The 17,836-nt window shown below is 43.9% G+C and overlaps 1 protein-coding gene across 7 annotated transcripts in view; it reads left to right on the plus strand.

The window, feature by feature from the left end:
* Positions 1–4,923: 4,923 nt before the first annotated feature.
* LOC113404999 (kynurenine--oxoglutarate transaminase 3-like) overlaps positions 4,924–17,836 on the plus strand; it is a 35,858-nt gene continuing 22,945 nt past the window's right edge. Inside the window, exons 1-3 of one of the 7 annotated variants that reach the window (XM_026655865.2) lie at positions 4,973–5,137; positions 7,992–8,190; positions 11,711–11,811. In XM_026655865.2, coding sequence (XP_026511650.1) covers positions 11,713–11,811 — 99 coding nt within the window. In that variant the 5' untranslated portion in view covers positions 4,973–5,137; positions 7,992–8,190; positions 11,711–11,712. Of the gene's footprint in view, positions 5,138–7,991; positions 8,191–11,710; positions 11,812–17,836 lie in introns of all 7 variants that reach the window. The other 6 variants (XM_026655866.2, XM_026655867.2, XM_024204562.3 and 3 more) reach the window with 6 other exon arrangements.

The following is a 17,836-nucleotide window of genomic DNA, read 5'->3' on the forward strand; positions in this document are numbered from 1 at the left end:
AGTGGCAAAAGAGTTGTTTCAGCAGCTCGGGATCAGCCAGACTCAGCAGCATCCTACCCATGTACACTTCACCCAAGCTTGTGGAGTGGGAGGTTGTGTAGGAGCTGGTATGGGAGTATATACCCATCATTGCCTGGATTTTTCAGATGCATGTTGTCTTTGTGCTAGCAGACTTGTGCAAAGCTGCTGCATCAAGACCATGAATCTGGCTCAAATCTTTCTAAAATTAAGGTCTTTCCGGCTGTTAAACATTATTGTGGCAAGTAAAAGTTTATCATCTGCTGCCCTCTGGTGGACATTTTGAGAGGTTACTTTGAAGAGTAGGTCCTGTGGAAGCTCTGCTTTGGAAACATTAGATGATTAGAATGAAGTATTGTTGCTAAGGCCTTGTCTACAGGGAAAATTTGATCTAAGCTACGTAAATTGAGTTACGTGAATAGTGTAACTCAAATTGACGTAGCTTAGACCTCCTTAGTGCGGGGTCCACACTACGTGATGTCAACGGGAGACACTCTCCCGTCGACTCCCCCTACTCTTCTTGATCTGGTGGAGTACAGGAGTCAACGGGAGAGCGATCTGCGGTCGATTTAGCGGGTCTTTAGTAGACCCGCTAAATCGACCTCTGATGCATCGATCGCTGCTTGTGGATCTCCCGGTAAGTGTAGACAAGCCCTAAGTGTTAATGAAAAAAAGCTAAATAAAATGTTCATCACTTTGCAAATCTTTTTTCACATGTGGCTTCTTCTTCTTAGCTCCATGCATGCTGCCTCTAGCTGTCTGACTACTTCTAGCTATTAGAGAGACAAGGTGGATCAGATAATATCTTTTATTGGACCAATTTCTAAAAGTGAGAGAGAAGTTGGGCCAATAAAAGCTATTACCTCACCCATCTTGTCTCTCTAATATCCTGGGACCTACGTGGCTACAACTACACTACATAATTCTAGCTACATCTAGGCAGGTTTCTTCTGGTTAGTTTCTGACACACTGATTCTCTTCAACCAACTCCTTCTCTCTTACTGTATATGTATTAACAGATATATACACACATTAAATATGTACTGGTAATATCCATGTAATACATTTATCATCTGCATTCCAGCCTGATAATCTCTCTCTTCCATTACTACTACTGACACGTTAAGCCTCTTAGCAGCTTCACATCGTTCCCATTAAAAAATAAAATAAAATAAAAAAATCACCAGAAAATGGATTCTCCTATCCCTCTCATGTGTAATTCCCCATCCAAATAACACTCGTCTATGGTGCTGGATGTTGTAAAACAAGAATTGGATTTAAGATCTAATATCTTGCAACATCTATGTACCCTTGTAACAGGAAGATTCATGCTGTTTCTTCTAACTCGACAAGGTTCTATGATATTGGACCTTAAAAATCACAACATTATTTTGCACAGAAAAGCTACTTAAATCATATTTGGAGTTTTCTAAAATGTGTTAGTGTGGAGAATAAGGGAAATATCATGTACACCTCAATTCACCTGGCTGATATTATGCTGCCTGACTGCATAGTTAAATCAAAGGAGGCGGTTGAGGGGAAACAAACAGGAAACAAAACAATGGAAAAGATAAGGTGCAGTGAGAGAATACTAATGGTCTTTGATGAAACAGTGGGGAAACTGTTGATTGGGGGATAACCCCAGCCTGACTCCAGAGAGGCTGGCAAGGTTTATTTTTCCAGGACTCAAATCTAGGATCAACCGGTACTAAAGCCGTAGAGATCCTGGGCTAGAAGGAAAGGACGGGGGGAGTGAGCAGCAGCGACTGAAACGCTGACAGAGAAAGAGAAAGAGTACATACTGCAGCAGGGCATCTTGCTTTTCCCAGACAGAAATTGGAGTAACTGGGCTGAAGGGAACTTACAGAAGCCTGCAAGGAAGGATTACCATATATGCTGTTTTCCTGCTTTGCTCTGTGTGCTATATATGTTTGGGTGAAGAAATAAATAATGCTTTGTTTTGAAGAAGCTGCTTTTTGAGTCATTTTAATCAGCTGCTGTCACAAGCTACTGGAGTAAGGCCTGGCCTACACTACAGAGTTAGGTTGACGTAATTACTCATAAGCGTAACTCTGTAAGCGTATACAGTAAAATGGAGCTCCCACCGATGTAAGTCGCCCACTACATTAACTAAGGCTACGTCTACACTACAGATCTTAAGGCAGCACAGCTATGCCATTGCAGGAGAGAGCTCTCTCGCTGGCATAATTAAACCATCCCTGCTGACATAGTGCAGTCCACACCAGCACTTTTGTTGGTGAAACTTATGTCAGTCAGGGGTGTGTTTTTTCACACAAGTGGGGGGCTGCCAGACTGAGATCCAGTCTCAGGGTATGTCTACACAGCAGTATGTACCCAAGTATGTACCTACAATCCTGGGCAGGATTGTACTTCTGTGGCTAGCCCATGTTGCTGCAGCTACACTGCTATTTTTAGCGAGTTAGGTTGGGTAGGGCTGCATGGGCTGCAGTTGCACCTCCCAATTGCTGTGTAGACATACCTCCAGAGTGGTTGAACCATGTGGCCACACCCACTATAGAGGGAGAAGAAGCCAGGCCAGTCAGCCAAAGGGTCCACTCAAGGAGGACAAAATGGAGTCTAAACATAGCTTGCCCTGTGATTGTGACAATTAGTTATAAACTTTCCCACTCTCTCAAAATCTTGTACAGTTGGATTTATGATTAGGGCCCTACCAAATTCACAGCCATGAAAAACACATCACTGACCATGAAATCTGGTCTTTTGTGTGCTTTTACCCTATACAATACAGATTTCAGGGGGGAGACCAGCATTTCTCAAATTGGGGGTCCTGACTCAAAAGGGAATTTCAGAAGGGTCACAAGGTTTTTTAGGGGGCGTCGCAGTGTTGCCACCCTTACTTCTGCGCTGCCTTCAGAACTGGGCAGCCCGAGAGCGACGGCTGTTGGCTGGGTGCCCAGCTTTGAAGGCAGCGCCCTGCCAGCAGCAGCACAGAAGTAAGGCTGGCAATACCATACCATGCCACCCTTAGTTCTGCACGGCTGCCTTCAGAGCTGGGTGGCCAGAGTGGCAACTGCTGACTGAGGGCCCCGCTCTGCAGGTATCAATGCAGAAGTAAGGGTGACAATATCATACCATGCCATCCTTACCTCTGTGCTGCTGCTGGCGGCAGCTCTGCCTTCAGAGCTGGGCTCCCAGCCAACAGGCGCCGCTCTCCGGCCGCCCAGCTCTGAAGGCAGCACCACCATCAGCAGCAGTGAAAAAGTAAGGGTTGCAGTACCGTAACCCCCGCTACAATAACCTTGTGACCCCTGCAACTCCTTTTTGGGTCAGGACCCTTACAATTACAACACCATGCTATCCTGTGACCTGTATGGTATTTGGTACCACACACAAGCTGTACATTGTTTACCATTTTGTATTTTTTAATAATTCTTTATGAACATTAATAAAATATTAATCACACACACAAATCGATCCAGGGAAACCTGGATAGGTGGCTACATACCCTGCTTGTTCCATGTAGGGATGGAAGGATTAATCCCCATCTTGTTGCTGTAATGGGGTGGGGGCATGACACCTGTTGTAGGGGAGATGAGTGAGGTCCCTGCATCTTTTTTGGGGGGGAGGGGGGTCACATGCCCTGGTTGCTCTATAGCAGTGGTTTTCAAACCGTGGGTCGTGAACCAGAATTGGGTCGTGGAATGGAAGGCACTGGGTCGCGGCGGCTCTGGTCAGCACCACCGACTGGGCTGTTAAAAGTCCTGTCGGCGGTGCTGCAGAGCTTAGGCAGGCTAGTTCCTACCTGTTCCAACATCGCGCTGTGCCCTGGAATCGGCCAGCAGGTCCGGCTCGTAGGCAGGGGGTGGTGGGGCCCCACAGAGCTCCTTGTGCAGTCCCCACCCCGAGCACCGGCTCCGCACTGGGAGTGTGTGTGAGTGGGGGGGGGGGCAGTACCTGCGGGTGAGAACCACACGGAGCTGCTTGCGGTGCCTCTACCTAGGAGCCGGACCTGCAGCTAGCTGCTTCCGGGGCGCAGCGCGGTCTGCGGTGCCAGGACAGGTGGGAAGCCTGTCTCTGCACCCTGGTTCTGCCGCTGACTGGGAGCTGCCAGAGGTAAGCCTGTGCTCCAATCCCCTGCCCTGAGTCCCCCCCCCCGAACCCAGAGCCCCTTCTGCACCCCAAACCCCTCATCCCTAGCCCCACCCCAGAGCCTGCACCCCCAGCCGGAGCCCTGACCTCTTCCTTCAACGCAAGCCCCTGCCCCAGCTCTGAGCCTCCCCAAACCCAAAGCTCCTTCCTGCACCCCAAACCCCTCATCCCCAGCCCCACTCCAGAGCCGACAGCCCCACCCCACAGCCCTCACCCCAGCCCTCTGCCCCAGCCCTGAGCCACTCCCACACCGCAAACCCCTCATCCCCAGCCCCACCCCAGAGCCTGCACCCCCAGCCAGAGCCCTGACCTCTTCCTGCACCACAACCCCCTGCCCCAGCTCTGAGCCTACCCAAACCCAGAGCTCCTTCCTACACCCCAAACCCCTCATCCCCAGCCCCACCCCAGAGCCGGCACCCCCACCCCACAGACCTCACCCCAACCCTCTGCCCCAGCCCTGAGCCGCTCCCACACCGCAAACCCCTCATCCCCAGCTCCGTTGAGTCACGGGCATCAACAATTTTCTTCAACTAGGTCACCAGAAAAAAAGTTTGAAAACCACTGATCTATAGGGTGGGGGACACACGCGTGGAGTGGGGAAGAGGCGCCCCCAGCGCCCGGCCGTGCGGCGGGGCTTTCTCTGCTGGGGGTGGGTCCTTAGGGGCAGTGACTGGGTCACAAAGGGGAGGGGAACCGGTCCGGGCACAGACAGTCGCCTGGAGCCTGCGGAAGGAGGCCCCGGCCTTGCCTCTCTCCCTGTCCCCGCCCCTCTCGGATGGGGCGTGCCGGGGCTGGGCGAAGCGGAGACGGTGAGTTGCGTGTCCCCTGCTCGGGCTGGCTGGGCCGCCGCACACGCTACGCCCGGGAGAGGCCGCGCGCGGCCCCGGGGTAAGGGGACAGCTGGCCTCGGCCTGCCGCCCGCGCCTCGCTCCCTTCCAGCCATTTCCCGGGCTCCTGCGGACTCCGCAGAGCAGAGCAGCCGCCAGTGGTAGGCAGGGGGCTGCGCCAGCGAGGAGGAACTTACAGAGAGCCCCCAGACTTCGGGGGGAGAGGGAAGGACTGCAGAGAGCCCCCAGGCTACAGGGGAGGAGGAGCACGGGGGGCAGCAGAGAGCCCCCAGGCTACAGGGGAGAGGGGGCTGCAGAGAGCCCCCAGGCTACGCGGGTGGTGGGGTGTTGTGGGGAGTACTGGGGTAGTAGAGCGCTCCCAGGCTATAGGAGAGGGGTGGGCTCCAGAGAGCCCCCAGGCTTGTTTGGGGGACATTTCCCACTGTCTTCTACTCCCCAAACTTCAGAGAATGGGGAGCAGACTCCAAAGCTGGTTCTAGATTTTTGCCTCTATCTCTGTAATGATCTCTAAATACCAAACTATGGTGAGGTTCAAAATCAGGCTGCAAATCTAACCGTGTGCGACAATCCTAAATAAATAAATCTGTGATTTATAGAGTGGCTGATGGCTTGTGGGCATCCCAACAAAACTGAAATGGAGGTACTGGCATTGTAGCCGATTCAGACTGGGTCTACAACTTAGGTTGACCTTGGGCTGGTCTACACTGGGGTGGGGGGATCGATCTAAGATACTTCAACTTCAGCTACGCTATTCACATAGCTGAAGTTGCGTATCTTAGATCGATTTACCTGGGGTCCTCACGGCGCGGGATTGACGGCTGCGGCTCCCCCGTTGACTCCGCTACCCCCTCTCGCTCTCGTGGAGTTCCGGAGTAGACGGGGAGCGTGTTCGGGGATCGATTTATCATGTCTAGACGAGACGTGATAAATCGATCCCCGATAGATCGATTACTACCCGCCAATCCGGCGGGTAGTGAAGACGTACCCTTAGTTACATTGAATGGGGCTGTGGAAAATGTCACACCCTTTGTAACGTAGTTAGGTCAACCTGACCTCCGCTGTAAATGCAGCTAGGTCTATGGAAGAATTCTTCCATCCATCTAGCTACCAGGAGGTGGATTTAGGCCATGTCTACACCACCTCTTATGTCAGCAAAATTTATGTCACTCGGGTGTGGAACCCCCCCCCCCCCCACAACAACATAAGTTTTGCCAGCATAAGTGGTAGTGTGCACAGTGCTATGTCGATGGGAGAGTTTCTCCCACTGATATAGCTACCGCCACTCATGGAGGTGGTTTTATTACGTTGACCTGTCGGGATAGAGCAACTACATGAGCATAGGTGCTGGAACTAGGGCTGTGGGGGATGCTACAGCACCCCCTGGCTTGAAGTGGTTTCCATTATATACAGGATTTACTGTTACAGTGGTGTAGTCACAGTGCTGCTGCAAAGCTTGTAGTGTAAACCTACCCTAAGGCAGGTGTGTCTCAGTGATATGGCCTTTATTTCACTGTGAAAGCATTTCTGCAATTCTTCATGTTACTCTGCTAAATCATAGAAAAAAAAATTTATGTTGAGAGCACTTAGGCCCTCATACTGCAAGGTTACACTCATGTGTAGCCCATTGAGGTCAATGAAGTTCCATATGAATTTAAGGGGGTTAGCCCATGCCAATCAGATTGCAGGACCGGGGCCACAGGGCCTTCCATTTCTGTGCTGCAAATGTTACATGCTTCAGGATGAAAATAATCCGTAGTGATTAGGCAGTTATCAGTGAAAGCATGAAAATAAATATAATATTAACCCACTAAATACTAAAGCTAGAGTGGAAATTAAAATTACAACTCAGCTCCCTGCCATACAGTACATTTTATGTTCTCTTCTCATGCAATATGAATCTAACACGGAAACAAAAATGATGAATCTTGCCCAGGATGACAACATAAAAATGGGTTTCATGCACATCAAAGACTTGTGTGTCCTTCCAGAGAATGGCCTGCCTGTCCTGACCGTACCCCTCTAATGTTAACTTTAGCAATAATTGGACAATGGATAATCTCTTGGGTTGACCTATCTTGTATTTTATAAAGGGTATAAGTAAAACCTTGGAGTGAACTCAGTCAGAGGAGACCCTTTCCTTGCCCTAAGCCTCTATGCCCCAGACATAGCAGCCACATATGAAGGCACAAATCTTAGGTTTGGTCCTTGAAGCACTTGAAAACAGGAGAGAAAGCTGGTTTGAGATGTTGACAAGCTCCTATATTTGCAAGTCCAACAGAAAATGTAAATATACATTATTTTGAGGACTGACGTGTTTTTAGTATTTTTGAGTATCATCTTCCTCACCAGAGCACACAAGGAAATGGGGCTACTCACAGTATATAAAACTACATGCAGGCTTAACTCTGTGAGATCAAGGCCCAGGAGAGTTTCTTCAAGCTCGAGAACAATGAACTTTAAAGGGAATTAGAATTGTTACAAAAATTTAAAGATAGCTGGAAAGTGAAGTGTTGCTTTTGGTCTTTTATTTAAAAGAACAAAACAAACAAATCCTCTCCCTCACACAAGTTAATTTTATTTTGATCTAACTTCTTGTCTTTTCCCACTAGATAGCTCCGTGTCCTGGTTACAGACCCATACATGAACTACCTTGAAGATCCTGTTTGGTCAAGAGCTTGAGCGATAGTGCAGAAGATGTTAGGTCTGATACTGGGTTACTTTGCCAGGAGGAGTCAGGTGCTGGAGAGCAGGTTGTGGGTAGGTGGTGCAGAGTAGGGATGGTTGGGATCTGATCTTGGTCAGAGAGGAAAGGTGTTCAGTTGTGTACCAGGCACTGGGATACAGATGCTGAACAGAGAACTGAGGAGCAGCATGAGACCAAGACCAGAGGCAATTTACTTGAATGATAGGGGAGCAGGAGGAGCAGAGAGCAGCACTAGGGATTGCCAATAAGAGGAGACCGTAAGAGCAGCCACTAGTTCTTTTCTCTTCCAGGTAGCTTCGCTCTAGGGCCTAGAGGCATCAGGGGCTTGAGTTTCAGAATGGCGGAACATCCAAAGTGCCCTTTGATTACAACCAGAGGTCCTCAGCTTCTGTGAAAATTGGGCCCCAAGTGTCAGATCTTCTCATCCACTGCTGAACACTTTGGGGCTCCCAGTCACTGCTTCTTGCCCATACAGGAAGCCGTCCCCATGTAGTCTGGCCATCTAGTGCAAAAAGAGAAAACAAATTTAAGAGACAATAATTTAACACCTCACCCCTTCCCCCATAAAAGACCAACATTTTTATTTCTAAAGAACGTCTCAAATTAGCATAACTATGATTCAGAACACCTCTAGAATTGTAGTACACTGCAATAATGGAGTTTAATGTTCTTGAGCTGGAAGAAGCTGTGCATTTTCACGAGCAAGAACATAACATAGGAACATAAGAACGGCCACAGTGGGTCAGACCAAAGGTCCATCAAGCCCAGTATCCTGTCAAATAAAGGTTTATTCTGGGGCTTTATAAAATGTTTCATCCCCCACTCAGAGCAAATTAATTGACAAACTGTTTAAAGTGACAGAGCCCAGAACTGAACTCACCTTAAAAATAACATTTAAAAATCCCCCTTGATCCTGTAGAATGTATCAGTCTATCTTGTACAACACAGACCTAAGTGGAGGCAAACACATAGAGGTCATGTTGCCTTTGCTTTTCTCCTGAGAGCAGAGTATGGACTTATAAAGGAGCCACCTTCTCTTCCCGCTGTAGAAGACTCTGTTTGGAAGGAGTTAATCTGGGTTACAAGAGGGAGAAAACAAATATTTCTGATGGGCACAAAACTGAACACACTTGCACAATCTAAATAATGGTCCCCTTTAAATCTGAACAAAGAAACCAAAACGTGGCACCAACAGAGGCTATCTTACAAGTCTAGTTTGGTAGTTATTGCATGCTGAGACTCTGGGCTTTCTCTGTTGATATTGTTCAACAAAATGTTGATAATTTTCCCTCACTGTGCCCTTCATAAAACTTTCACAATTCGGTGTATTTTAATGGTGATAACAAAGGTCTCCCAATTTTTAATTCCAGATGTTCTTATTGATAGCAGTCAAACATCGGCAGGGGTCCAGGACTGCTGCTCTGTACTACAGCATAATGCATGCTACCTCTTGCTGTGCTCAGACTTCAGCTTGCTTGTCCATTATGGTGCTTATCATACTTTCTTTACTTTCTTTTTTGGTGTACAACATTTTGACCCTGTTGTAATAATCACTTACATGCACGAGTAACTTCGCTCATGGGAAAACTTACTTGTGTGCATAAGGATTTGCAAGATTTCAGTCCTTGTTTATACTTTTGTTCTGGTCTCATCTTCTGCTTCTGTTCCTATTAACTCAGCAACAGCAGTGCAAAGCAGACAAGCTTCAGTGTGGAATAACTGCTGAAAATGTTTGATGCAGTGCTGCATGAGAACTAGAGAAAGGCTGTCTATGCCTAGCAGTTGGAAAAATAGTGCTATTGTGTAATCTTATAAAATCAATGCTATCCATGGTGTTTATACTAATATACACCTCTACCCTGATATAACGCGACCCGATATAACACGAATTCGGATATAATGCGGTAAAGCAGCGCTCCAGGGGGGGCAGGGCTGCGCGCTCCGGGGGATCAAAGCAAGTTCGATATAACGCGGTTTCACCTATAATGCGGTAAGATATTTTGGCTCCCGAAGACAGCGTTATGTCGAGGTAGAGCTGTATTTATAAAATAAATTAAATATACATACAGGGGCCTTCAAAATCTGGGCTGATTTCACAGTTACTATAAATGATCATATCACATGGACTAAGTGCTATTCTGAAAAATATCTGTAAAAGTAGATACAAATCAGACTCAGCAGACCTGTTTCTTTTCTATATTCAGTCATATCTGCTGACTTTAGTGTCAAAAATAGGTTTTGTTGTGTTATTTCTGTTAGCCCAGCAGTTCACAGAGCTGATGAGGCTACTGGATACTATTTCTATTTGTTGATCATCGACAGAATTGTTTACTGAGTTCCAATCAGCTACACCTTTGCAAATTTTTGAAGGTAGTAAGACTGCGCAGATGTCAGTGAGGGTCTAATTTGGCCTGCAGGACTCTTATTACTGGTGATGGCTGCATGAGATAGAAAGAATCTATTTTGACTCTCAGGACTGTGATAAAGTTTGTAGTTCTGGCATATAGTGGTGATTGGGAATCAGTATACTTTTAACTGGACGCATTTGATATGGAGTAATTGAAACAATACATATGAAAGTTCAAGATGCTTTTAAAAAAAGAATATTTTTTGGGTATGAACCACACTTTAAGGACAAGGTACAATCATTCGTCTTTGACAGAGGATCTGTCCTCAATGCTGAAGTTCTGTGCTCTTCTGGAATTAAATCAGACCCTTTCCATTTTATTTGCATAGTTTCCATTGCATTTGTAGTCCACTAAATCTTTCTAGTTTAGGTACATATGGGCAGCCTACCTCTCTCTTTATTTTTTTTTAAGACATTATTTCTCAGATTCCCTTTAACATCTCTCTCCATCCCCCATTGGATATACAGTCTGTAGTTTTCCTGTTCTCTAATCATTGAGCTTTGCAGTACAAAGTTAATAATTATATTGCTGTGATGTTACAGTTGTGAAGTAGGTCAGTTAGGTTACATTGGAAGTTATTAGAGAAAAACAATCATTTTAACATTGTCATCCAATACATTTACTTAAATACACATTCTAAAAGTGGCTGTCCTGTAGTACCAGCTTTTATTCCTTCTTTTTTGTGGTCATGATTTACTGGGCTCATTTTTTCAGGTCAGTGAATGGTCTGTTACTCTCTACAAAATGTCTTCTGTAGGTATATTATTTTCTGCTCTGATAAATTTGATGTTTGCCAAACCAGTTTAAACTTGATAGTTACTTTTATATAAAAGTAACTATCAACTAAACTTTATATAAAGCTTTATATAAAAGTAACTAAATAATACATAGGTCCTGATTTCCACATTGACTAGTGATTTTTTTTTTTTTTTAGGCGTCTCAATTTTGGCTTACCGAATTTGACACACCTTAAAGGGGACTGATTTTTTTCAAGGATGGATTCTTAGGACTTTAAAATCAGTCGCCTTAATAGCATTTCTCAGATGGGCACTACCAACTGTGATAGTAATTTTTTTTCTTTTTTGTTCGCTATGTGAACACGTGTTCATAAAAAATCCATCTGCAACCACTAACTTGTTTCAAATATGCTAATGAAGAACCATCAGATGATGGTAATTTTTAGTTGCTCCAGACCTGGCTGGATTTGAAGTAGTGGACTAGAGACAAGTTTCCATATCCAATTATCAATCCCCTAGCTGTATAGACTTTGGATTTAGGTTTTTGTTTTTGTTTTATTTTCATCCATCTCTTGGTGAAGAGACCATTATTTAATTCAGTTCTGTCAAATAGATTCAAACTTCCTTTTACATTATATTAAAAAATGTCTTGCAAACTCACTGTTTAAAAAGCTTCACCCCTATATTTAGGTATGATAAGGAAATAAGCTACTAGGGTGGGTGTGGGTAGGGTTGGGAGAAGAAGAAAAATCTCAGGCTCTAAAATTGCTTAACTTTGTGTAGGAAATGCACATTTCTGGTCTTGCATCTGTAAGTACTAGATAAAGGCTTACCTTTTTTTTAATCTTATAAATTATTGTGCAGGCATGTTTTTTGCTCAGCAAAGCCTCAGCTGCCTTGGCATTAGGACACAGCTACTGAAGACAGTTTATCCTGTAAGATTCTTCAGATTTTCGACCTCTGCAGTATGTATTCCATCAGTTTGTAGATTACACTATATGTATGTCATGCTGTATTTATTTTAGAGATGCACTCATTTTGTGATGCTGCCGGTAAGTATATATTGGATTGGATGTCTACTTGGTTTAGTTCACTGAACCGATGATAAAAATGAGATTTTTGCCAGGCAGTTTAAGATTCATCCATGTTCTGTGAGGAAGTCCACAAAGCATTATGTTTTCTCCATTTTTTGTTGCCTTAATCCCAGACATTTAATATGAAAACTGCAATAAATTATTGTTCAAATCAATCAAATGTTAAACCACACTAGCATGGTTATTGTTCTACATATCTGTTTCATTCTTTAAGGCAATATTAGTGGACACTGGGGAGGAAAGATGGTCCCGTGGTTAGGGCATTAACCTGGGACTCAAGAGATGGGTTCAGTTCCCTGCTTTACCATAGATTTCGTGTGTGACTTTGGGTAAGTCAGTCTCTCTGGCCCAGATCCATAAAGGGACTTAAGTGCTTAACTCACAGTTTTAGACCATGGCAATTCATTGCTGTCACCTAACTCTGTAGTTGTCTAAACTCACTTGGTCCCTAAATTTTTCGCTGTAGAAGTTCCCTAGGCACCTATGTTTCTGAGCATGTGCACTGCTGCCTCACTCTAGGTGTCTGGATGTCCATCTCCTGCTTAAGCCCTAGTACAATCCACAAACCAGGGGATAGTAGACATTTGCCGACCAGCCCCAGTCCAATATGCATGCTAAGAGTATGCCTACCAGATCGGGCCCCATTCAAAATCAAAGAGGTGATGGTGAGGCCTCCCTCGTAGTGGTTAGAGCACTCATTTGGGATGCAGGGATCCAGGTTCAGGTCTCCCATTTGCCCGATGGGGAGAGAGGATATGAACTGGGATTTCCCACTTCTCAAGAGAGTTGTCTAATCACTAGGCTATGTGATATTGTAACATGGGTATCTTAGTCTTTCCAACGTGGAACACCTTCAATAAGAGAGACTGAGAGCGCTCAGTCATTTGAATATCGTCTAGCCTAGTGGTTAGTGTACTCTCCTTAGAGGTAGAAGACCCCTGTTCAGATCTTCTTTCCCCCTCATGTGGAGGGGGGAATTGAACCTAGGTCTCCCACCACAACCACCTTCTCCTCTGGCATTTCTTACAAGAGCTGCCTAGATACCTAAGCCACCTGACTTCAGGAGAGAGGTTCCCAGCTGTGGACAGCAAGCAGAGATAGGTACTTCCCTGCACTTAAGCGCCTAACTTTTTGATGGGGTGGGGCTTAGAACACATATCTTTCATAGACATTGCCCATTGGCTAGCTTATGTGCTTCCCATCTAGCATGCTGGCATTTGTCGATTACATTCTTAGGTGCGTATCTCTCCCCATTGATTGTATAGGGACCATAGATGCCTAACCCAGGCTTTGTGGATCCCACTGTAGTTCTAGTGATTTTTGTAGGTGCCTAAAGCTTAGGTGTTGCAATGCCTAAGTCCCTTTGTGGATCTGGGCCTCCATTTCCCATCTATAAAATGGGGATAATAGTATTTCTCACAGGAGTGTTGCAGGTCCTCAGATACTATACCAATAGGAGCTAGCTATACAGGTACTTGAGAGAGAGCTATACTTGATTAAGTGTATTGTCTACAATATATTCTTGAAGTCTCAACTTAAGTTGCTTATGGAATCATGTGACACCATTTTATATCTAACTTTGTCAAAAGAAGGTGCAGTTTTTCACCATGATGGAGGAGATGCTAGGGACAGTGTAATGGAACATAGTAATTACGTTACTGGATCAGTCCAGAATCCTGGTCTCAGACAGTGGCCATCACTAGATACTTCAGAAATAGGTGCAAGACCCCCATAGTGTACAGTTATAGAATAAATTCCCCTTGGGGGAAGTTTCTTAAAGTCCAAGCCAAGTTGGCTTATGCCCTAGAGCAGGATGTTTTATATGCATTGTGTTTTATATCTTATCCAATAATGGCGTAGGTGTTGTCATTGTCCGTACAGATCCTTTTTTTGAATCCTGTTAAGTTCTTGGCTTCAATAATAGTTCATGGTATTGAATTCCACAGGTTAATTATGCATTGTGTAAAAGTACTTCCTTTTATCCGTATTAAACTTTCACTTCCATTGGGTGTCTCCTTGTACTTCTATTATAAGAAAAGGTAAATAGCACCTTCTCTGTCATGTCCCCTCTTATTCATCTCCTTTCTAAAACAACCATTGCTAATAGGGTCTGGATGTGGTTGGAGGCCATGAATTTAGATCTTGAAGGGGGAATACTTTGTGTTGCTTAACACTGATCCACTTCAGATGATTAAGACTCTGCTAGCACTTCATCTTAAATAAATCACTTCCATTCCTTAGCTTGAAGGATGGTAGAACTAATCATGTAATTGAAAGAGTGGTGTATGATATAAAATAGGGAAATTCTCTATTCTCACTAGCATCTGGACACACTTCAGCAGTGTTTTTTCTTCTCCCTGGAAGAAAGCCCCATTCTCTTAATTATACCTCATTTTAATAATTTCAGTTAATTGCTTGGCCTTTTAAAAGTTGAAGTAAGCAGAGCTAGAATCCAAAACTGAGCTGAGGCCCTTGATAGCCAATACCGGGTCATCAATTCCATTTTATGACATCAGAATCAAAGCTAAGATCAAGGTACATAGGGAGAGAAAGCTCTAATAATTAACAATTGAACATACAATGTTCTGTGATATGAAGGCTGAATCTTTTAGTTCTCAGTAAGATTTCGGCCAGCAGAGAGAGATTTAGTACTGTTTAAACTTACTATAATTCAGTCATAACAATCCTGCTATTGATCAGCCTGTTGTGGTTAGCTAATTGAAGTGATCTTAAGAGTTGGTCAATACAATGAGCTACCCACTGGACCACACAGAATTCTGATTATTAACTAGAGAGATTCAGCGCTAGACTTCTCAGTTCTACATAGTAAAAAAAAAAAGTAGTCTAGCATGTGAAAACAGGGAAGCTGCCAGAAGTGCTTATTTGAAAAGGACATGATAAAATATTCATATTATTGGGGGGTGTATTATAGCCAAACACTAATCTCAGTCTGCATTGTGCTCATCAGTGCAGAGGTTGAGTACTCTTTTAGACACCTGCATATGCCAGAGTAATCTGGTAAAGGACCATATCTAACCAAAACTCCCTTTTAACCACAATTTGGATATGTCCCTTGGCACATTCACTTGCCAAGTTCTCCAAAACGGATTTGATGTCTTGTTGGGATAAATGGGACCTGTAGTATGCTGAACTTCGTTGAAATTTGTGCCATGTGTCTGAGATTAGAATCTGGCCTGTGCAATAAAATTATAGTGAAAGAAGTGATTTGACATCATAGGCCCCTATCCTGCAAACACTTGCAACATGGGTTTAACTTTACTAGCACAAACAGTCCAATCAAAACCAGTGGGGGCTACTCACACCAATAATGTTAAGCATGTGTATGTTTGCAGGATTGGGGCCTGTTAGTATTAAATTAGGTGGAATAATTGGGCCAAAGGTGTTAATATAACCCAGATACTGTCCGACATTAAATAGTTTTAAATAAGGTTTGGGGTTTGGCATACAAAGACCTCAGCCTCCTTAGTACAGTACCATGGCAAACACACCATTAAAATCTTTCTAAGACTTTATTATAGATACAGAAAAAGAATGAAAAACAGTTAAAGCATTTGAAATGTAAAGTATTGAATAAGGCTTTTGTTTTACAAAATCCCTTGTTCCCTTCCCTTTACCTGGAGAGGTAGTTTGACAATCTCTTAGGTGGTATCAAAGATTGAAGTAACTGTCATTTTGGGTGGAAAGAGAAGAAGTTAGTTGAGATGGGCTGGAGCTGCTGTTGCTGCTATTAAAGTCAAATCCCATTTCGTAAGAGGAAAAAACAAGACACAAACAAAGGGGGAGAGAAAAGAATAGCAAAGAAAATGTAGCTTTTGTCTCTGAAGTTGACTTTCACTTGCAAACCTCACTGCTGGAGAAAACAGGCACAGCACACCATCTTATTAGCCATTCTGGGACTCAACAAGCTCATCCCAGCATTGGGGTGCTTCGGGCATTACTTTTAGCTGCCTCTCTGGTCACAGGCTCACAGCAGTGTTGCAAAATATGCAGTCTTGTCTGACTAAGCCAGGCTTATATTAGACAGAAGGAGAAAGGGGAGAGCGATAGGAAAGAAAAGAAATGTGGTACATAAGGAAAAGAGCACTGCGGGGGTGGGGGGAGTGAAGTTTTACATCCCAGGTTGTGTTCAGGATTTAGCTGAAACTTCTGGAGGTTGTGATGTCATCTGGCTCCCTCTCTCTAGCCCAGCATGGTTAGGAGGGATTAGGATGAAGATGGTCATGGGTTCCAGGAGACAGTGGGGGTGGCAGTCATGATGGTGAAGCTTGCTTGACAGCCCTAAATCGCTTTTTTGAAGGACCTTGAAAGGTAGCGATGGGTGGAATATCCCATCCCCTCAATATTTTTGTTCACCAGTTAGGCCTAGTTTCTGACACAAAAGTTTTGGTTCACTGATTTCTGATCCCACACTTTATGCAGGCATGATCTTAATGCAGTTATTGAGTTCTATCATTGAGTTACTGTCTGCACTATAAAGCAGGAGGCAGGGGGAATGGGTTTGCGCTTTTATTCTTTGTTAGACTGTATGAAGAAGGCCAGAAGAGTTTTTCCTGCTTTCTCTCTCTTTCGGTGTGTGTTGTTGTGTTTTTGTAAACTTTAAAGATACCACAAATATCGGGTCTGGTTATCCCTGGTTTTATAGGAAGGATCCTCAGAGGTCTATTATATGTGAATTTTCTCAGCCCCTAATTCAAGAGCGTGTGTGTTTATAACAAAAACGTTTTCTCCCCAGTGTTTGAGATAAATAAGTGTTAAAAAGTTTTGAGTAGTCTGAATAAAAATACTTTCAATGAATCTTAATGACTATTGCAAACTGCTCCAAGTGCAATGTCCATGTCTTTGACCTTGCCTTCTCTAACAAACAAATAGCTATATATATATTATATAAAATATAATTAGGGCTGTCAAGCAATTAAAAAAAGTAATTGCGATTAATTGCACTGTTAAACAATAATAGAATACCATTTATTTAAATATTTTGGATGTTTTCCACGTTTTCAAATATATTGATTTAAATTCTAACACAGAATACAAAGTGTATGATACTAACTTTATTTTTATTTTTGATTACAAATATTTGCACTGTAAAAAACAAAATCAATAGTATTTGTCAATTCACCTTATACAAGTACTGTATTACAATCTATGTATCATGGAAGTTGAACTTACAAATGTAGAATTATGTACAAAAAATAACTGCATTCAAAAACAAAAATGTAAAACTTCAGAGCCTACAAGTCCACTCAGTCCTCCTTCTTGTTCAGCCAATCAAGTTTGTTTACATTTGCAGGAGATAATGCTGCCTGCTTTTTGTTCACAGTGTCTCCTGAAAGTGAGAACAGGTGTTCGCATGGCACTGTTGTAGCTGGTGTCACAAGATATTTACATGCCAGATTCGCTAAAGATTCATATGTCCCTTCATGCTTCAACCACCATTCCAGAGGACGTGCATCCATGCTGATGATGAGCTCTGTTCGATAATGATCCAAAGCAATGCGGATCGATGCATGTTCATTTTCATCCTTTGAGTCAAATGCCACCAGCGGAAGGTTGATTTTCTTTTTTGGAGGCTCGGGTTCTGTAGTTTCTGCATCGGAGTGTTGCTCTTTTAAGACTTCTGAAAGCATGCTCCACACCTCATCCCTCTCAGATTTTGGAAGGCACTTCAGATTCTTAAACCTTGGGTCGAGTGCTGTAGCTATCTTTAGAAATCTCACATTGGTACCTTCTTTGCATTTTGTCAAATCCGCAGTGAAAGTGTTCTTAAAACAAATAACGTGCTGGGTCATCATCCGAGACGGCTATAACATGAAATATATGGCAGAATGCGGGTAAAATAGAGCCAGGGACATAGTTTTCCCCCAAGGAGTTCAGT

This window comes from Terrapene carolina, unplaced genomic scaffold, assembly GCF_002925995.2.
Source record: "Terrapene carolina triunguis isolate 2854851 unplaced genomic scaffold, T_m_triunguis-2.0 Scaffold211, whole genome shotgun sequence".
In the NCBI taxonomy this organism is placed as follows: Eukaryota; Metazoa; Chordata; order Testudines; family Emydidae; genus Terrapene; species Terrapene triunguis.